Source organism: Nilaparvata lugens, chromosome X (genome assembly GCF_014356525.2).
Source record: "Nilaparvata lugens isolate BPH chromosome X, ASM1435652v1, whole genome shotgun sequence".
Lineage (NCBI taxonomy): Eukaryota > Metazoa > Arthropoda > Insecta > Hemiptera > Delphacidae > Nilaparvata > Nilaparvata lugens.
This window is the reverse complement of record NC_052518.1, coordinates 68,272,119-68,290,783: the sequence shown is the minus strand read 5'-3', so window position 1 is coordinate 68,290,783 and position 18,665 is coordinate 68,272,119. Positions and strand designations below refer to the sequence as shown.

Below are 18,665 nucleotides of genomic sequence, written 5' to 3'. Positions count from 1 at the left end.
ATTGGTCTCGTCTGCAGTCAAATGAGTGAAGAAGTAGAGGATCTGGAAGGCTTTGACTCCCAGCAATACTAAAAATAATATAATTCGTTTTCTGTACATTCATGGATAATTTATTACAAGAAAACCAGAGCGATAGTTTATACAAAACCTGCTGGATATCTAACTGAAAATCAAATCAAATCAATTTATTTTCCATATTTACAATACAGTATATACAGAGCATGAAATTACCATAGTCACTGGAACAATTAATATATAACTAAAAAAATCACAATCATACCCTGAAGAACATTACCAAAAATCAAATATACATGGAAAATAATCCCAAAGGTTACAAAAAAAAGTTTGGCAGGGGAAAAAGTACTTAAAGTAAAAAAGAAGTGTTACAGTTACAAAGCAAATTGAGAAAGAGTAGAAAAAAACTAAAAAGACAAGAGAAAAGGAAAAAGAACTTCAGTATCAGTTTAACGTTATTAAAGTACTAAAAATATTACACTATGAACAATAACATTACAAACTAAGAAAAAAAATGTCGCGCTTACTGGTTGCAAAAAAAGTGTACTACTTTACAATGGATTCTATTGTCTGTATTATATGACAAGTCAGTGTCATCAGCAAAAGTAGTTATTTCCTCATTGAAGTCACCCTTGAATAAGTCATTGATATATATTAAAAATGATATAAGTCTAGGTATGCCTTAAGGATGTGACTGTAGCATAGCTATTTATGTATTAAGCGTGTAATGCGCAACTTAATCGCTCGCGCACAAAACAGTTATCACGCGACGCGAAGCGGAGCCTGATAATTCCGCAAGAGCGATAAAGAAGCATTATGCGCGAATTACAAACAAAATTTCTTCTACAACTGCCCAAACCTGTTAAATGACTTATATTGGCAGAGTTAATAATAATTCGTCTTCACTGATATCCATCATGGCTGAATAGTGTAGAAACGGTACAATTAGTCAATAATTACAGACCCTTTAGGTTCAGATCTGACCTACTTTTGGCGAGCTGCTTACCACCAGCTGATTAGCGAGCGTAAAGAAACTCTTCTGCGCATGCGCAAATGATTAGCGAGCGTAAAGAAAATCTACTGCACATGCGCAGATGGTTAGCAAGTGAAAAAGTAGATTCTCCTCAGAAATAAGCTGTTTTACAAGGAGAATTGAGTATGTAAATTATTTTTTTACATGCAGTTGTAGAAAAAAATATTCAGGTTACCGGATTAACTGGTGAACCGAATCCGTCTATCATTCAATCAATTTTTTGATACAATGCTAATGATTTCCTGTTATAGATACTTCCATTAATTTTTTCATATTTAATGAGCAATGCACCTCAATTTGCATGGTGGAAATTTTAATGATTGAATTTTTTTCATTACATACTTGAATTACTTTATCAAATCATTCAGTTTCAATGACTAATGATGTACCGTATTTAATGATGAAAATGAAGAACCGTGAATTACTGGATTTTTCCACTTGTGTTAAAGGTGAAATTACTTTTCTTGGAATGGTAGTTGGATCACTAATATGGGGCAGCTTGGGAGATCACATGGGTCGTAAATGCATTCTTATATCTGCATTATCAGTGAACTTTCTATTCAACACCATTGCCGCATTCATGCCAACATATAAATCATTCATCACTGCTCGATTTTGTAGTGCCATTGGGTGAGTTCACGCTTTTATATCCTCCTTTATTACTTAAGACTAAAGCAACTTGTGTCACTCATTACTTCCATAGCCTTGATAAAAAAGACCACAAATGGGATCGGGATAACTTATATTATTTATGTATTATCAGTATGAAAGCTTGCCTCAACAAGGTTGTTAATACCGCTATTCTTCTTATAAAGATTTCTTTGTGTGAAAACTCGCCGTTTACATGTAACATTAGTGTGGAGTTTCACCTAAAAACCACCTCTCATTCTCATGAAGATGTTTTCATAGTATTCAAATTACTACTTTAAAACGAAGTATCCTGTTGCCAATACAATGAATCATATATTGAAGTTAATTAATTGTTCAATGAGTAAATAAAGCGAAAGTGATTAATGTTTAAATTGTAATACTGTATACATATACAATTCATGGAGAAATTTTCATACTCTACGAATTACTGTATTATTTGAAAAAAATATTTTCAAAAGTCCATATAATTATTGAGGTCAATATTAGAGGAGTAGTATAGTTTTACCAATTCTGGGACAAAATGTGCTAAACTTCCCATGGGGTCAATGGTCAAAGGTCAACATGTGCCAGACTTCTCATAGGGTCAAAGGTGAAGGTTAAGGTCAAAACTTAGAAAAAAAAAAATCATACAAAAAAATTCTAAAGAAATTGAAAAAAGAATAAAAATAGACAAAATCAAATAAAATTCAATAAAAATAAACCAGAAGACTCCCCACCCACTCTGGAGTGTATATATAGTGTGCACAACAGTGAAAACTATCAGTTTTCAGCCAAGAGCCATACAAGACACACCTTTTCAGTTATTACTGTTCTAGAATCCAGCGTTTCAGACATTGTAGTGCTAGCAGCAACATTTCTCTGTGAAGTATCTTAGGACACAGCTTATACTTTCCCAATAAAATAGAATATGTTCAATGAAAGTAGCAATGAATTGTTTTTGATTACTAATTTTTATTCCTCAAATCCTCTTAACCATTAGTAATGTAAGAAGAAGTGGTCATTCTATAGAATATACAAGGAGTTCGAATAGCAATGATGAGATATCCTCTACAGTGTGATAGGTTGCATGTATGCTTTCAAGAGTATCAGATATGGATCCTAGAATGCAAACAAACCATTGTATCACAAGGATATATTCTCCAGTCACTTAACATGTCCTTTCCAATGCAACCTTGCATCCAGAGTCATGCCTAGGTATTCTGCCTCATTAGCAAATTCGCTCACATTTTCTGTTTGTCAAGTTGACTTGGACAGACTGTGTCTCATTCACTTTGATTTTCCACAATTTAGCCCAACTGGAGATTTCATCAGCAGCAACTTGAAGTTTCCTCATAGATTCCTGACTGTTGTTGTCCAGAGTTAGTACAGCTGTGTCATCAGCAAATGTTGCCATTATATAATTTTCCAACTCAGGTAGAACATTGGTATATAGTAGATAGACTGGCCCATGAAGACTACCTTGGGGTACCCCTGCTCTAATTTCTTTGAGCTCTGAATAGGCAGCTTCCTGCTTGACTCTGAAATATCTTCCCACTAAATATGACTCCAATGACTTCAGTTTATTCAATTGGGAGCATAGTTCTTAATTTTGCTAATAGGCCTCTACCTTATCAAATGCTTGGGCAACATCCAGGAAAACTGCACTACAAATTTTCTTCTCTTCAAGAGCCATTTCAATTGAATTGGTAATTATTGGACTTGCTCTATGGTAGTGTGTCTCTTTCTGAATCCAAATTAATGTTTTGGTATCAACTTCTTAATCTCTATTATTGTAATCTCTATGTGGCTTAATCAATGCTGACAATCTTGTAGCTGCTATTTTGGTGGAAGAACCAGGGGGTAGAGATAGATGATCCTTGCGCGAATCTACTGGCTTGAAAGGTCCTGAATGAGACTTCATATTTTTGCTTCTCATCTGCTGCAGTTTGACAGCAACACTGCACTCAAAATAGCATGCTTGATGATTTTCGCCACAATGAATACATTTTGGCTATTCTCCAGCTGCCTCCCTGCAATCCTTGGAGCTGTGTCTACCAGCACATTTGACACAACAGAACTCTTTGGAACAATATTTTTGGGTGAGTTCATATGCTTGGCATCTTTTGCATTGAGCAATGAGATTCAATTTCTACCTCACATCCCATTATGTTGGTTATTTTAAAAATGTTATTTCATCTTCTCCTGCCTCGAACTCAAGCATGAACATAACATGTTTTTCAACATAACAAATGCTATCATTCAGTTATCTATCAGATACCTTTCTTTGCAACTTACCCACAATGCATCTTTTCTGCACATGCGCTGTGGCACAGTTTTGGTGAGCATATTTTAAACGTATCAGATGTTATCTCTTAGTTATCTATCAGATACCATTCTTTGAAACATACCCATAATGCATCAATTCTGCACATGCACTGTGGCCCAGTTATGGAGAACATTGCAGTTCAGCATCACTGAATACTTTGTTTACTGTTTGGAATTTGCAATTTTCGTTCTGTTTACTGAAGTTTGGAAATTGAAATCTTCAAAATATTAGTAAGTATCTAACGAAATTCTTCTTCTTGGTATTAGAAATATGGTGTTCCAGATTACTTTCCCATGAACCATCAGATACATTTTACTTCATAATTGAATAGTTTAGCTGGTCTTTTTCCTGGACAAATGGCTTGTTTTGTATCATTCCTTTCATCTTTCAAATTTGTGCAAAAAGTAGGGGTTTGAAATCAATATGTAGGCTGTAGGCAGTTCTACATGTGTGTACTGGAATTATTGATAATAATTATTTAAAAGGCTAGGCCTATATGCTTACATAACCTTCAAGTAGGCTAATAATGATGCTGTTGGTACCCTACCATAGCCAAGGTATGACACTCTTTAGCATGATGTGTTTAGAAATTGAGATCATTTCTTTGACTGGAATATAGGCCTAGTGGGCTATTTACTGGATTCTGAACAATGATTAAAATTTTTTTTTGTTTGTTTTTTTTTTTAATAAGATGGTTACCATAATTACTATTAATTAATTATCTATGATGATCTGCTTCTTTCTGAAGATTCTTCATATTTTTCATTTATTATTCATTTCTAAGATTTTTTAATTTTTATTGTGAATTGATATGTGTTATTTCAAAATCTTCATTTTCAAGATTCAACCATTTTTTAAAAACTATGCAACTATTTTAGGAAAATATCATGTTTTTGTTTAAAAGTAGGTTAGCACCTAAACCAATGATTTGGTAGATAATGTGATCCAAGTTACTTACTACCATATTATTATAATGAATATTAAAGTTTGAAGCCATGTTTAAACCAATGTTATTAACAAAATGTTTATAACCCAATCTTTATAGATTTTATTAGATTGAACATAACTTATCATACACGTGTATGTACATAGTAAACATGTATTTGTCAAGCTGTGTTTAAAGTAATAGAATCTATATACCTTAAGGATTAAATTATTAACATTCTGTTAATAGCTTTGGTGTAACCTCAGCTTATTCACATTGTTATATACTGTGAAAATCTTTCAGTTATCTTTGATCTAAGAATATTTTATATAAATTTATGAATAATTCCAACACTTGGCCTCTGCGCTCAAGTATTCTTAACCTTGCAGAGCCCTTCTTTTATATTATATAATAACTTATTATACCTACTTCCCACTATTTAACTATTATGTTATGTATTTCATACCTCGGTTTCAAACTTTGTAAGTTATTCAAGTAATTCTAATATCATTGGTGATTCTTCTTAACATTCATTAATTTTATTTCAAACATTTTTTATTTGTCGAGAAATTATATTCTGTCATTATTCAATTGGAATTTCCATAATAGATAACATTTTTTTGTAGTTCATTATATTTCTATTCAGTTCACAAACAATTAGATATCTTGGTGTGAAGTTGGAAAAGGATAGAGCTACTGTATCTAATAAAAAAATGTTCTCATACATTTTTCAAATTTTCAACATGATTGAATCAATCCTTTGTGATATTTCATGTTCCAGCCACTAAAAAGGTGCACAATAGCACGGCTATCAAGAAAGAAATGAACCCTATCATTGCACCTTGGTTTGTGGAAGCAAAATTGAGGATCAGCAGAAGTAGCAAGTGAGTTGACAAATTAATTTCTACCAGCAATAGCCTATTAGTCACTTTTGATTTCCTAGTTAACATTTCTGTTTAGTCCTAATGATGCATTCTTCAGTCCTGGTGCAATGATGTGTTTCTTAGTGGGCATCAGGCAGTGCAATAAGCTGAAAAAATTTCTACTTTACAAGCTATCAGAATAAAAAAGCTAAAAGAAAAAGACGTTGATATCAATACCACTATAGCCTATTTGTTAAAAGTTATTCTACATCTTCACTAAACATTCCTCCAACCACTTCACCACCACATATTTCCTGTTACCATGAAACCTGATTCTGTAATCTAAATTAATTTTAAACAAATATTGTTGTATTGAAAACATCAACGTCTTCTTCTTTCAATTATGGAGAGAGAAATTCCACATCTCTCACCATACAATCAAATTATTGAATGAAAAAGTTTTCTCCGATTAGTAATTTTTCAGTTATTAGCTTCTAAAGTTAAAATTTTTGGGACAGATCATTTCAAATTCGGTAAAAAATGAATTCATGAAATGATGAGAATACATTTTTCATAGTGTATTGAAAAAAATGGTTGATTGAATGGAATGAAAATTTCCTGACAATATACATTTTCGAGAATATTATTGCATTCACAAAAATGCACGAGAATAACTCAACTGAAAGTTACTTTTATAAATGGAGGAACTCTCTCAAAAAATGTATCTCTTACCGAATTTGAAATAATCTGTCCCAAAAAATTGAAACTTTAGGCGCTCATATCTCAAAAAGTGATATTCAGAAAACAAATCTTATCCTGAGAAAACTACCTACCAGTATTTCATTTTGATAGCTTTCTATTATGCTAATCAAAAAAATTGAAAAGTTATCACCATAAAATTTTTTTTCAGCCTGTTCACAGCCGTGAAAGCTTGATAAAAAATATTGATTTAATGATAATTTTCATGTCTAATTGAAGACTCTCAGTGATTCACATTTGTTCAATATACCCTTGGACATTGTTTTGACTAGCTTTTTCAAATTATTTACATTTCTGATGGATGGTTTATTGGAGGGGCAGTGATAATCAATGATTAGCATATCTGATGAATAAACTGAGTGAAGATTTGTTGGAAGGCCTAGCCTGTGAGGATAGAATGTAACAATCTATCCTGATATAATGTTAATTATATGCTGAATAGAATGTAAGATATTATATGTTAATCTGATGTTAAATTCTATCCTCACTGGGCTCAGCTTGACAAAGGAGTTTAAAAAAAATAAAGGTCAGAAGGTCATCAGTCATTGTGATAAATCTATTTAACTTTCTATCCTCATTTATTATTCTATTATAATATTTTTGTGGCTACCTCAAGATTTGTTTGGATTGGCCATGAGGTCATGACACTCGTATCCTATTGGAGCAGGCATTATGTGGGGTCTTTATGGCGGTACATTTGAAATTCCAATCTCCTCATATAACAAAATCATGCATTATACTTTTTAAAAATAATATTCTGGTTTAGATAATATGTAAATTCAAGCTTTGGATTTTTTAATAATGAAATTTCAATAATAAATGGTTCAATAATTCCTTTTTTTTATTATTACGAATATTGTCCTTATTCTTGTAAGCTGTTGTGATTCATAAGACATTGGGACAAAAGGCTAACCTCAAATACAGTTTTAGGTTCCCAATCAATGAAATTTAAAAATCAACAATTCAGTTCCTAGTTAGAATCTAAATATTATTATTTTGTTGGGAGAATTTATTCCACAGTTCAAAGCCAAGCAATATTCCTTTAACAATATAACAAAATAACACATAATGTTGTTCAATCTATAATGATAACAGCTGATAAATTTGAAAATTGGTGAACTAGAGCCCCATAAAATGACGATTTTGGAATACATCACGGGATTGTGTAATGACTTGTATTTATAGACCTTGATAGACCAATACAAAAATTGAAAACATTCAAAGAATCAATAACAACTTTGGCCTATGTAACCGGGACTAGCTTAATCAAACTATTCCTATTTCTGTTGAATGGCTTATTCAAGGGCAATGATCAGCATTTTTTATTAATAAACCGAGTGAAGATTTGTTGAAAGGCCTAGGTAACAAATCTTTACAAGGCAGGTCTTTACTCTTTACCAAATAAAGATCAAAAGGTCACCAGTCGTTGTGATAAATCTATTCCAGTATTTTTTATTATTATTATATTTTTGCAACCACCTAAAGATTTGTTCTGTAGCAAAGCCAATTTCAATGATGCAGTCGGTGTACTCCTCTCGGGATGAGCACTCCTGACTTCTTTTGGGCCATCTTATATACATGCTACTCTTTTTAATCATTGCTCGGTTCATTTAAAAATAACATAAAACAACATGAAAGAACTAAATCAACATGAAAAAATCAATCACCAAAAATAGAATCATACATAGCAAGGGGTGGTGAGAATTATGGAAATAGCTTGATATACTATTAGCAAGGATAATTTGACAGTAGATCTCATTAGGGATCAAATTTGAATAAAAATACTTGATACAAAAAACCTAATTTTAAAATTCAAAGTAACTCTTGTAATTCCATAAAGATCCCACAATGAAACTTACTGTCAAACTATCCTTGTGAAAGGAATATTGAGCTGTTTTCATAATTTTCACTAACCGTATCTATAGTCTTTACATCTTGTTGGACGTTACTTTTTCTTAATATTACTATTATTTAGAACGTTTGCATATTTAGACAATAAACTTGCTTGAAAATTAACTTTTAGAAGGAGATGTATAGGAGAAGAAGCTTACATGAAGTATGAAGTTGTAAATATTGTACCAAAAATATTATTATTTTTTTAATTATAATTGAGAGTATGAAATTGTAAGTACTACTGTATCAAAAATATTAGTTTGAAATTTCATTATATTTTTTATTCAACTCGGATCAACAGAATATTATTCTATGTATGTCTATATAATTATAGAATTTAGTTTGTGAAACTTTTTATATTTTTTATATATTAAAATTTCGAATCTTTTATTCATGAAATTTTTGTTTGTTACTCTTTTCAAATTATAGAAATTCAAAGTTAAAATTTTCAAATTATAAAAATCTAAAGTTAAAATTTTTGGGACATATATCATTTCAAATTCGGTAAAAAATTAATTCATGAAATGAAGAGGATACATTTTTCATGGTATTGAAAAAAATTGTTGATTGAATATATTGAAAATTTCCTGACAATATAAATTTTCGAGAAAGTTATTGCATTCACAAAGAATGTCCGAAATAGCTCAACTGAAAGTTACTTTTATAAATGGAAGAACTACTCAAAAAATGTATCTCTCACCAAATTTGAAATAATCCGTCCCAAAAATTGAAACTACAGGCAATCATATCTCAAAAAGTTATAATCAGAAAACATATCTTATCTATGAGAAAACTACCTATTTCATTTTGATAGCTTTTTTTGATAGCTATTTCATTTCTATAGCTTTTTTGATAACTTAAAAAGTTATCACCATTGAATTGTTTTTTTCAGCCTGTTGCACAGCCGTGAAAGCTTCATGTTTTATTGATAGAATGATAATTTCCATGTGTAATTGAAGACTCTCGGTGATGCACTTTTGTTCAAAATACCCTTGGACATTGTTTTGACTAGATTAATCAAATTATTTACATTTCCAATGGATGATTTATTGGAGGGGCAGTGATAATCAATGATCAGCATATCTGATGAATAAACTGAGTAAAGATTTGTTGAATGGCCTAGCCTGACATGGGAGTTTTTAAAAAAAATAAAGGTCAGAAGGTCATCAGTCGTCATGATAAATCTATTTCACTTTCTATCCTCATTTATTATCCTATTATGATTTTTTTGGGGCTACCTCAATATTTGTTTGGGGACCGATTGGTCATGAGGTCATGACACTCGTATCCTAATGGAGCGGCCATTATGTGGGGGTCTTTATGGCGGTACATTTGAAATTCCAATCTGCTCATATAACAAAATCATGCATTATGCTTTTTAAAAATTATATTCTGATTTAGATAATATGTAAATTCAAGTTTTGGATTTTTTAATATTATGAAATTAAATTCCAATAATTCATTTTTTAGTTATTAAAAATATGTTCTTATTCTTGTAAGCTGTTATGATTCATAAGACATTGGGACAAATAGGTTCCCAATCAATTAAACCTAAAAATCAACAATTCAGTTCTTAGTTGGAATCTGAATATGATTATTTTGTTGGAAGAATTAATTTCACAATTGAAAGCCAAGCAATATTCCTTTTAAAAATATAACAAAATAACACATTATGTTGTTCAATCTATGATGATAACAGCTGATAAATTTGAAAATTGGTGAACTAGAGCCCCATAAAATGAAGATTTTGGAACACATCACGGGATTGTGTAATGACCTGTATTTATAGACCTTGATAGACCAATACAAAATTTGAAAACATTCAAAGAGTCAATAGCTTCTTTCGTCTATGTAGCTGGGAGACTAGCTTGATCGAACTATTTCCATTTCTGTTAAATTGATCAGCATTTTCTATTAATGAACTGAGTGGAGATTTGTTGGAAGGCCTAGGTAACAAATCTTGACAAGGCAGGTCTTTACTCTCTACCAAATAAAGATCAAAAGGTCACCAGTCATCGTGATAAATCTATTTCAGTTTCTTTTATTATCATTATATTTTTGCAACAACCTCAAGATTTATTCTGTAAGTTTGTTCTGTAAATTTGTTCTATAACAATAATTGAAATTATTCCAATGATGGGGTAGTTGGTGTACCCCTCTCAGAATGGGCACTCCTGCCTTTTTTGGGCCATCTTATATACATGCTACTCCTTTTAATCATTGCTTGGTTCATATGAAAATAACATAACGCAACATGAAAGAACTGAATCAAAATGACAAAAATCAATTACCAACAATAGAATTATACATAGCAAGGGGTGGTGAAAATTATGGAAATAGCTTGATATACTCTTAGCAAGGATAATTTGACAGTAGATCTCATTGGGGATCATATATGAATGAAAATACTTGATTCAAAAATCTAATTTGAAAATTTGAATTAACTTTTTAAATTCCATAAAGATCCTCCAATGAAACATACTGTCAAACTATCCTTGTGAAGGAAATATTGAGCTTTTTTCATAATTTTCACTAACCCTATCTTTAATCTTAACATCTCATTGGAGTTTTCTTTTCCCTAATATGACTATTATTCAGAAAGTTTGCATGTTTGGACAAGAAACTTTCTTGAAAATGAAGTTTTATCAAATTTTTAATTTGCTCTAATGATTCCCTTTTTTTCTAGGCTCTGTACATCATTACATACTGATGAAAGTGAGGAGAGAGAAGAAGGAGATGTATAGGAGAAGAAGCTTAACATGAAGTATATAATTGTAAATATAGTACCAAAAATATTATAACATTTTCCTACTATTATTAAAAGTATGAAATTGTAAGTACTACTGTATCGAAAATACTAGTTTGTCATTTTATTATTACTTTCCTTGCTCTATTACCATAGGTAAGGAAAGTATTGCTTTCCGAAAAAAACTAAGGTACCCAAATTTCTAAATTTCTATACGTTTCAAGGTCCTCTGAGTCCAAAAAAGTGGTTTACGGGTATTGCTCTGTATGTATGTATGTGTGTGTGTGTGTGTGTGTGTGTGTGTGTGTGTGTGTGTGTGTGTGTTGTGTGTGTGTGTGTGTGTATGTGTGTCTGTGTACATGATATCTCATCTGCCAATTAACATAATGACTTGAAATTTGGAACTTAAGGTCCTTACACTATAAGGATCTGACATGAACAATTTTCAACAAATGCAATTCAAGATGGCGGCTAAAAATGGCAAAAATGTTGTCAAAAACAGGGTTTTTGCGATTTCCTTGAAAATGGCTCAAACGATTTTGATCAAATTCATACCTAAAATAGTCATTGATAAGCTATATCAACTTCCGCAAGTCCCATATCTGTAAAAATTTCAGGAGCTCCACCCCATCTTTGCAAAGTTTGATTTTAGATTTCCAATTATCAGGTCTCAGATATGATTTAAACAACAAAATTTGAGTGGAAGAGATTGAGCATGAAAAAATCTTCAATTGATACTAGTAAAATTTTCACCTAAAATTGATAATAATTAGCTTGAAATTTGAGGAAATGTGATTATTCAATTGCAGACTGTTGGCAACTGTTGATTCTATTGAATCATTCACTATGAAGAGATAGCAGATCTTGTGTGTATCCAGCGTTATTGTCCTGTCACCAGCTGGCTCAGATCTTTGTTTATAAGTAGTAGACTTGAGATGCAGGGGTACACTAGCGTAAGATGATCAATTTTCAACAGCAAGGGAAGTTGTGTGAGTGTGCCACACCAGATTTTAATTTTTATTTAACTTGGTCCAACATAATATTATTCCATCTTTGTCTATATAATTATAAAATTTAGTTTGTGAAACTTTTCATATCTGTTATATATTAAAATTTTTGAATCTTATCCATTAAATGTTTATGTTTGTTACTCTTTCCAAATTATATAATTGAATTAATTCAAATTCATCCATGCTCATATTATATTGGTCAATTATTATCCTTTCATCCTCAAGCCCCTATATATTGTAATATTAACATTTTCAAATTGTATTCTGATACCTGTAATGTATAAAACTACAAAAATGAAATGAAAAAAAATATGTACAAAGTGTTCCATATCTGATAGGTATATAATATGTACCTACATTGTTAACATATCTGGTACATACCTGATCCATATCAGTTATGTATCAGATAGGTAGAAATGTCCACTTTTGTGATATGTACCAAGCGAGTATCAGTGATACATATCAGTTGTGTATCACTGATATGTAACCGATACTTATCAATGAAACATATCAGTTACGTATCACTGTTACATAACTGACATGTATCAATGAAATGTATCAGTTACATATCATTGATACTTGTTTGGTACATATCACAAAAGCGGACATTTTGACCTATCCCATACATAACTGATATGGATCAGGTATGTACCAGATATGTTAACAATGTAGGTACATATTATATACCTATCAGATATGGATCACTTTGTACATATTTTTTTTTATTCCATTTTTGTAGTTTTATACATTAAAGGTATCAGAATACAATTTGAAAATGTTAATATTACAATATATAGGGGCTCTGTTCATCTGTAACATACATACAAGCAGATTAATAATAGAGTGCAATGTAGGTGGTGATCATCTGGAGTGACACAGCCATCTTTAAGAACAATGTATGAAATCAATATTCTAAGGTTAGGTTAGGTTAGATTGGAAGAAGTCACAAGTAACTTCTGCAGACCTAACTGTGAAATTTGTCTAAGCAAAAGAGTGGATTGTATAAAGGGGTGAATTTGTAGGTTATGAAATTTAGTAGAGTAATCAGAGACTAACAAAATCCACATATAAATTTGAAAGGAGGAAAGATCCAATGTGCTTACATAATATGTATTGAATGAAAGCAAATTGGCATTCAGGCTACAGCAAATGGTGACTCAGGATTGAGATTGAAATAATAAATACCAAATTGAAGGTTGAATATAATCACAAATTTAATTAAAATGTTTGTAGTGCAAATAATAACTGAAAGAGCTCTGATAAATTTAGAATAGTTGATAATTAAACAACAGGCTTGATGAATAATGAAAGTAACTGAATATTGACAAATTACAATCAAAATTTAATTTAATGCTCGAATTGAAAAAGTGCTCAAGTAGAAAATACAAGAGTATCAAAAATTGAATGTAATTGAAATTGATGTAATTAAACAAATGATGAAAGATTACCAAAGTTCTACAATAAATTTAGAATGGATAAGCTGAACAAACAGTAGTCACAAAGTTAAGCTAATAATCAATACAAAAGACAAGATCTACAAAGGTGCAAGAATCAAGAGACTGAACTGGCACAAAGGAAACTAAATAAAAATACAATATTAATGGAATGGTTACAACAAAGCAAACAAAAGAATGGTTCAAATTGCTTGCTAAAGATTGATTTACAATAAAACAATATGAATTTGAAATCACAATATCAAGTGGGTACTTTATAGATAACCAAAATAATTGAATGAGTTTGAGACTATTTCAACTTTTAGAAATCAAAATGAAAATACATTAATATGTGAATTAATAATTGAAAAACAAATAACAATTATTAAAAATGAAGGTTAGTCTACTATTGTCAATTCTAACAACTAAATAGATACAATCATCAATGGAAGATGAAAGCTTTAAAATTAATGGAAAACTCTCAATTAGAAAAATTCACTGAATATTGAGATAATATTGAATATAAGATTCACTGATAAATTTAGACAAGTCTGGGAAGATAGAGCAAATGTACTTTAAACTCAAAATATCCAATTTAGAAGAAATAGCACAAGATCTATAACCAAAGTGGATATTTTGCTACAGTTGATGTGATGTGAGAATATCAAAAATGTTAAATATAGGACTTAGCTCAGAAAGTTTGAAGTAGCAGCAGGTGGAGAAGAGCACCAGCGTGTCCACGCAGGTGGTGAGATCAGGATGAGAACTTCAGACCAAGATTCTGGAGACCAGCAGGAATCCAGGACGACTCTAGGCTGACAACAGTGAACCCCTCACTGTTATAAGAAACCGATGAAACTCCGACGAGGACACTCCAAAGGCGATGGCGAGATTGAATCTGAACATATGGTAGAAACATTACCAGATAAAAGACGATGTGAAGGAAGAAATTGATTCTTCAATGAGTAGCATTGCAAAAGATCCAAATTGCAAGCTAGATGTGAGATCCAAAACATAAGATGATTTTGGATTGAACACTGAATGAATGAAGAGGTTTCAACACTGAAGAAAAATTTCATGTACACTGCAAGCTGTGATGTACATGAAAACTTGGAATGAAGATAAATAAAAAACTAATGGATCAATTCTGAAACAGTGAATGGCGAGATGTATAGCGCAGATTGATTTGTTGAAATCAATGCTAACAATGATCATATTTCCTAGAAATACTTGAAGTTTTGAAGAAACATTCAGGACTTCGAAAAATTGATGCAAGAGACAGAAACAAGTGGGAAGAATGAAGCAACGTTTTAGGCTCGGAAACAAAAAAGGCAAATGACTACTTGACTCAAACCACTGTCAACACGTAACTGAACGATCACACTAATATAATGAGAGACAATCAAATTGTAAAATATAATTGAAAATGATCACAAAGAGTGAATATGGATAATTTATCTATTAAAATATCTAAAAGACAAAATTGAGACAAAAATGAAACTACAAGAGGCCATGAAATCTTGACAGCGATGCAAAAGGCTGTGAGTTGTAGACACTAAAAACAGCTGATAGAAAAAATCGTCCATAAACCTAAGAGCAAAATAAATAGGTAACCTAAAAATTGGAAAATGGTAAGTGTGATTCAACACTTACCTAACCACAGTTCATTGTCTACAATCATATGTATCTGCTGACATATTGATCACAGAACTCAAAAGGCAGAAACACACTTATTCACAAAATATGCTATGCAATACATTATGAGTATGAGGTAGTAACACTAAACATAATAAATTAACCATAAAAATCAATACAACTTCATCTTTAAAACAAATTTATCTATCTCTTTTCAAAACATATACAATAATAAAAGAAAACACTTGCTTACTAACCCTTTTTCAAACAATTGAAGATCAAAATGGCAGTGGTGTGGTGGTGTCCTAGAATACTTCACAGAGAAATGTGGCTGCTAGCACTACAATGTCTGAAATGCTGGATTCTAGAACAGTAATAACTGAACGGGTTAGTCTTGTATGGCTCTTGGTTGAACACTGATAGTCCCCCACTGTTGTGCACACCATATATACTCCAGAGTGAGTGGAGAGTCTTCTGATCTATTGATATTTATTTTTATCAAAAAAAATTTTTTCAATTCTAATTTTAATTTTTTTTTTTTAATCTTTTATTCATTTTTTCCTAAGTTTTGACCTCAAACATGAATGAATGAATGAATGGATTTATTTGCCAAAAACAAAATACAAAAAGCTTTACAAAGAATCAATATATGCTACTGCACTTAACTAAAATATATAAATAGATATTATGTAACTATATATATATTTTTATACTTTTTTTTCTTTTTATCTATATTTAAGAGAACAATTTCAAAGATAATAACTTCATAAAAAACAAAATTTAAATATTTATGGAAAATTTCACTTCCCTTAATGAATGTAGATATATTACATCACTTGATGATTTTAATGACACTTTTTTCTCGCTTGATAGTGTAGTTGTTTTTCAAATGAACATCCATAGTATTAACTGTAATTTTGATAATTTATTACTATACATAAATGGTATGAGGAACAAGCCTCATATTATTGTTCTGTCTGAAGCATGGATAAAGCCTGATGATAACATGAACTTATTTAATATTGATGGGTATGATAAGACAACTTCTTGTACTGATAACAGATGCGGTGGTCTTGTGGTATTTTACAAGCAGTTATTTCATTGTAATTTAATTGAGAGCTCACTGGCTGGAGCTGATTCTATCGTTTTGAATTTTAAATATGGGCAGTTGAGCTTTGTACTTGTTGGGGTTTACAGATGGCATACAAACAGCAATATTCCGTCATTTCTTGAGTCATTTTCTGAACTTCTTTCTGGGATAGATCATGAAGAAGTTGTTTGTGTTGGAGACTTCAATATTAACATTAATCTTACCAACCCTCTTGTGGATCAATATTTTGAGATTTGTGCTACAAATGGCTTAGAGAGTCTGATAGATGTCGATACTAGAGTTACTGAAAATTCTTCTACTTGTATAGACCATATTCTATACAGAGGACGGTCCTCTTCAGATGTTTTCTCTGCCGTCGTGGAGGCTGGTATAACTGACCACCGTGCTGTATGTGTCTCTATGCCCTGCACTAAGGCGGTCAATGATCACCGTGCTTGCACTGAGCGCATTGTAGTTGACTATGATAGATTGAATGATTTACTTGCTGAGGAAGAGTGGGATTCTGTTTATGGGTGTGATGATCTTGATTTAGCATATTCAAATTTTGAGAGAGTATTACACGCTCACATTCAGTTGGCAACAACTAAGTCTATAAGAAACAGCAGAAATCATGGATCTAGAATGCTTAAACCGTGGATGAATCAGGGTCTCTGTAATGCCATCAACACAAGAGATAAATTATTTAAGATAATGAATAGAAATCGGGGTGATGAGTTGGCTAAACAAAATTACATTTCATTCAAGAGGAAGGTTAGAGTATGGATTAAACGTGCAAAAGAATTATATTATAAAACACTTTTTAATGAAAATAGGGGTAATAGTAAAAAACAATGGCAAATTATAAATAGTCTAGTTGGAAGACAGAAAGCTAAAAATTCTTCATTACGTCTTGTATCAAATAATGTAGAAGTTACAGATAAAACTGAGAGTGCTGAAATTTTCAACAATTATTTTATTGATGTATCAGGGGTGAGGTCACAACGGGGTCAGCTTCCTTCAGAAGAAGTGATTGAAAGCTATATAGGATCTTTCAAGGTCGACAGCAACACTCAATCCTTGTTTTGGAGACCTGTTTGTCCAGAGGAAGTGACCAGTATTATTGCTGGACTGCATGGTTCCAAGGCTCCAGGAATGAATGGGTTTCCATCAGCGCTCATAAAGAGTATCTCCTCTAGGATACATATTGTGTTAGCTTACGTTTTCAACAAAAGCTTATTGGATGGTAAGTTTCCATCTAAATTGAAAATTGCAAAGATTATACCAATCCCAAAAAAGCGCAATAGTACAACTGTTGAAGAGTTTCGACCTATTTCCTTGTTATCTATATTTTCAAAAATTTTAGAGAAAATAGTTAAATCACGTCTTATTTCGTTTCTGAATGTGTCTGATTCTTTCGTGTCAAATCAATTCGGATTTAGAGAGGGTCTGAGCACAGAGCTAGCACTGAGAAAGTTCATCTCTGAAATTCATGCCAATCTGAATCAGGGGGAAGTGTCCAGGGTCTCGGGTCTTTTCCTTGATATTAGAAAAGCATTTGATACAGTTGATCATGATATCCTGATTGAAAAGTTGGAGATAGCTGGAGTCCGTGGGTTGGCTTTGGATTGGTTCCGATCATACCTCCATGAAAGGAATCAATTTGTATGTATTGATGGTGCTGTGAGTACAAATCAATTGATTCAAGGAGGTGTACCCCAGGGATCAGTTTTGGGCCCGGTGCTGTTCCTTATATTCATTAATGACCTTTTTGGTGGACCCTTTAAAGGGAAAATAACAGCATTTGCCGATGACACCGCTTTCACATATGGTGAGTCCAATTTGCAGAATCTTCAGTCTAGTATGCAAGCAGATCTCAATTTACTATCTCTTTGGTTCACCTTTAATAAACTAAGATTAAATTCTGAAAAGACAACATTTGTCAACTTTGGCCTTACCCAATCTTATACTTTTCATAGCCCACTCAAGTACCATTCCATTGACTGTGTAAGCTCCGAGCATTGCCTTTGTAGTGCAATCCAGCAGACAGATACTGTGAAGTATCTGGGAGTTGTAGTGGAGAGGGATCTCTTATGGAGGGCCCATATCAACATACTCAGGAATGGACTGAGGCAACTGCATCATAGATTTTATTATTTGAAAAAAGTATGTCCCAGGTCAGTTTTGAGAGAGATCTACTTCTCTTTGGCACACTGTAGGCTCTCTTATGGTGTTGCTTGCTGGGGTTGCACATATATTACCCATATGAAACCTCTAATTAGATTACAGAAATCATTAGTTCTTACTATT

The 18,665-nt window shown here is 32.0% G+C and overlaps 1 protein-coding gene across 4 annotated transcripts in view; it reads left to right on the top strand.

Moving 5' to 3' along the window:
- The window catches only part of LOC111047282 (synaptic vesicle glycoprotein 2C-like), a 315,600-nt gene that overhangs the window by 122,110 nt on the left and 174,825 nt on the right, over positions 1–18,665 (top strand). For all 4 annotated transcript variants that reach the window (XM_039441516.1, XM_039441511.1, XM_039441512.1 and 1 more), the window contains exon 4: positions 1,498–1,678. In XM_039441516.1, the coding sequence (XP_039297450.1) occupies positions 1,498–1,678 (181 nt within the window). The remainder of the gene's footprint in view (positions 1–1,497; positions 1,679–18,665) is intronic.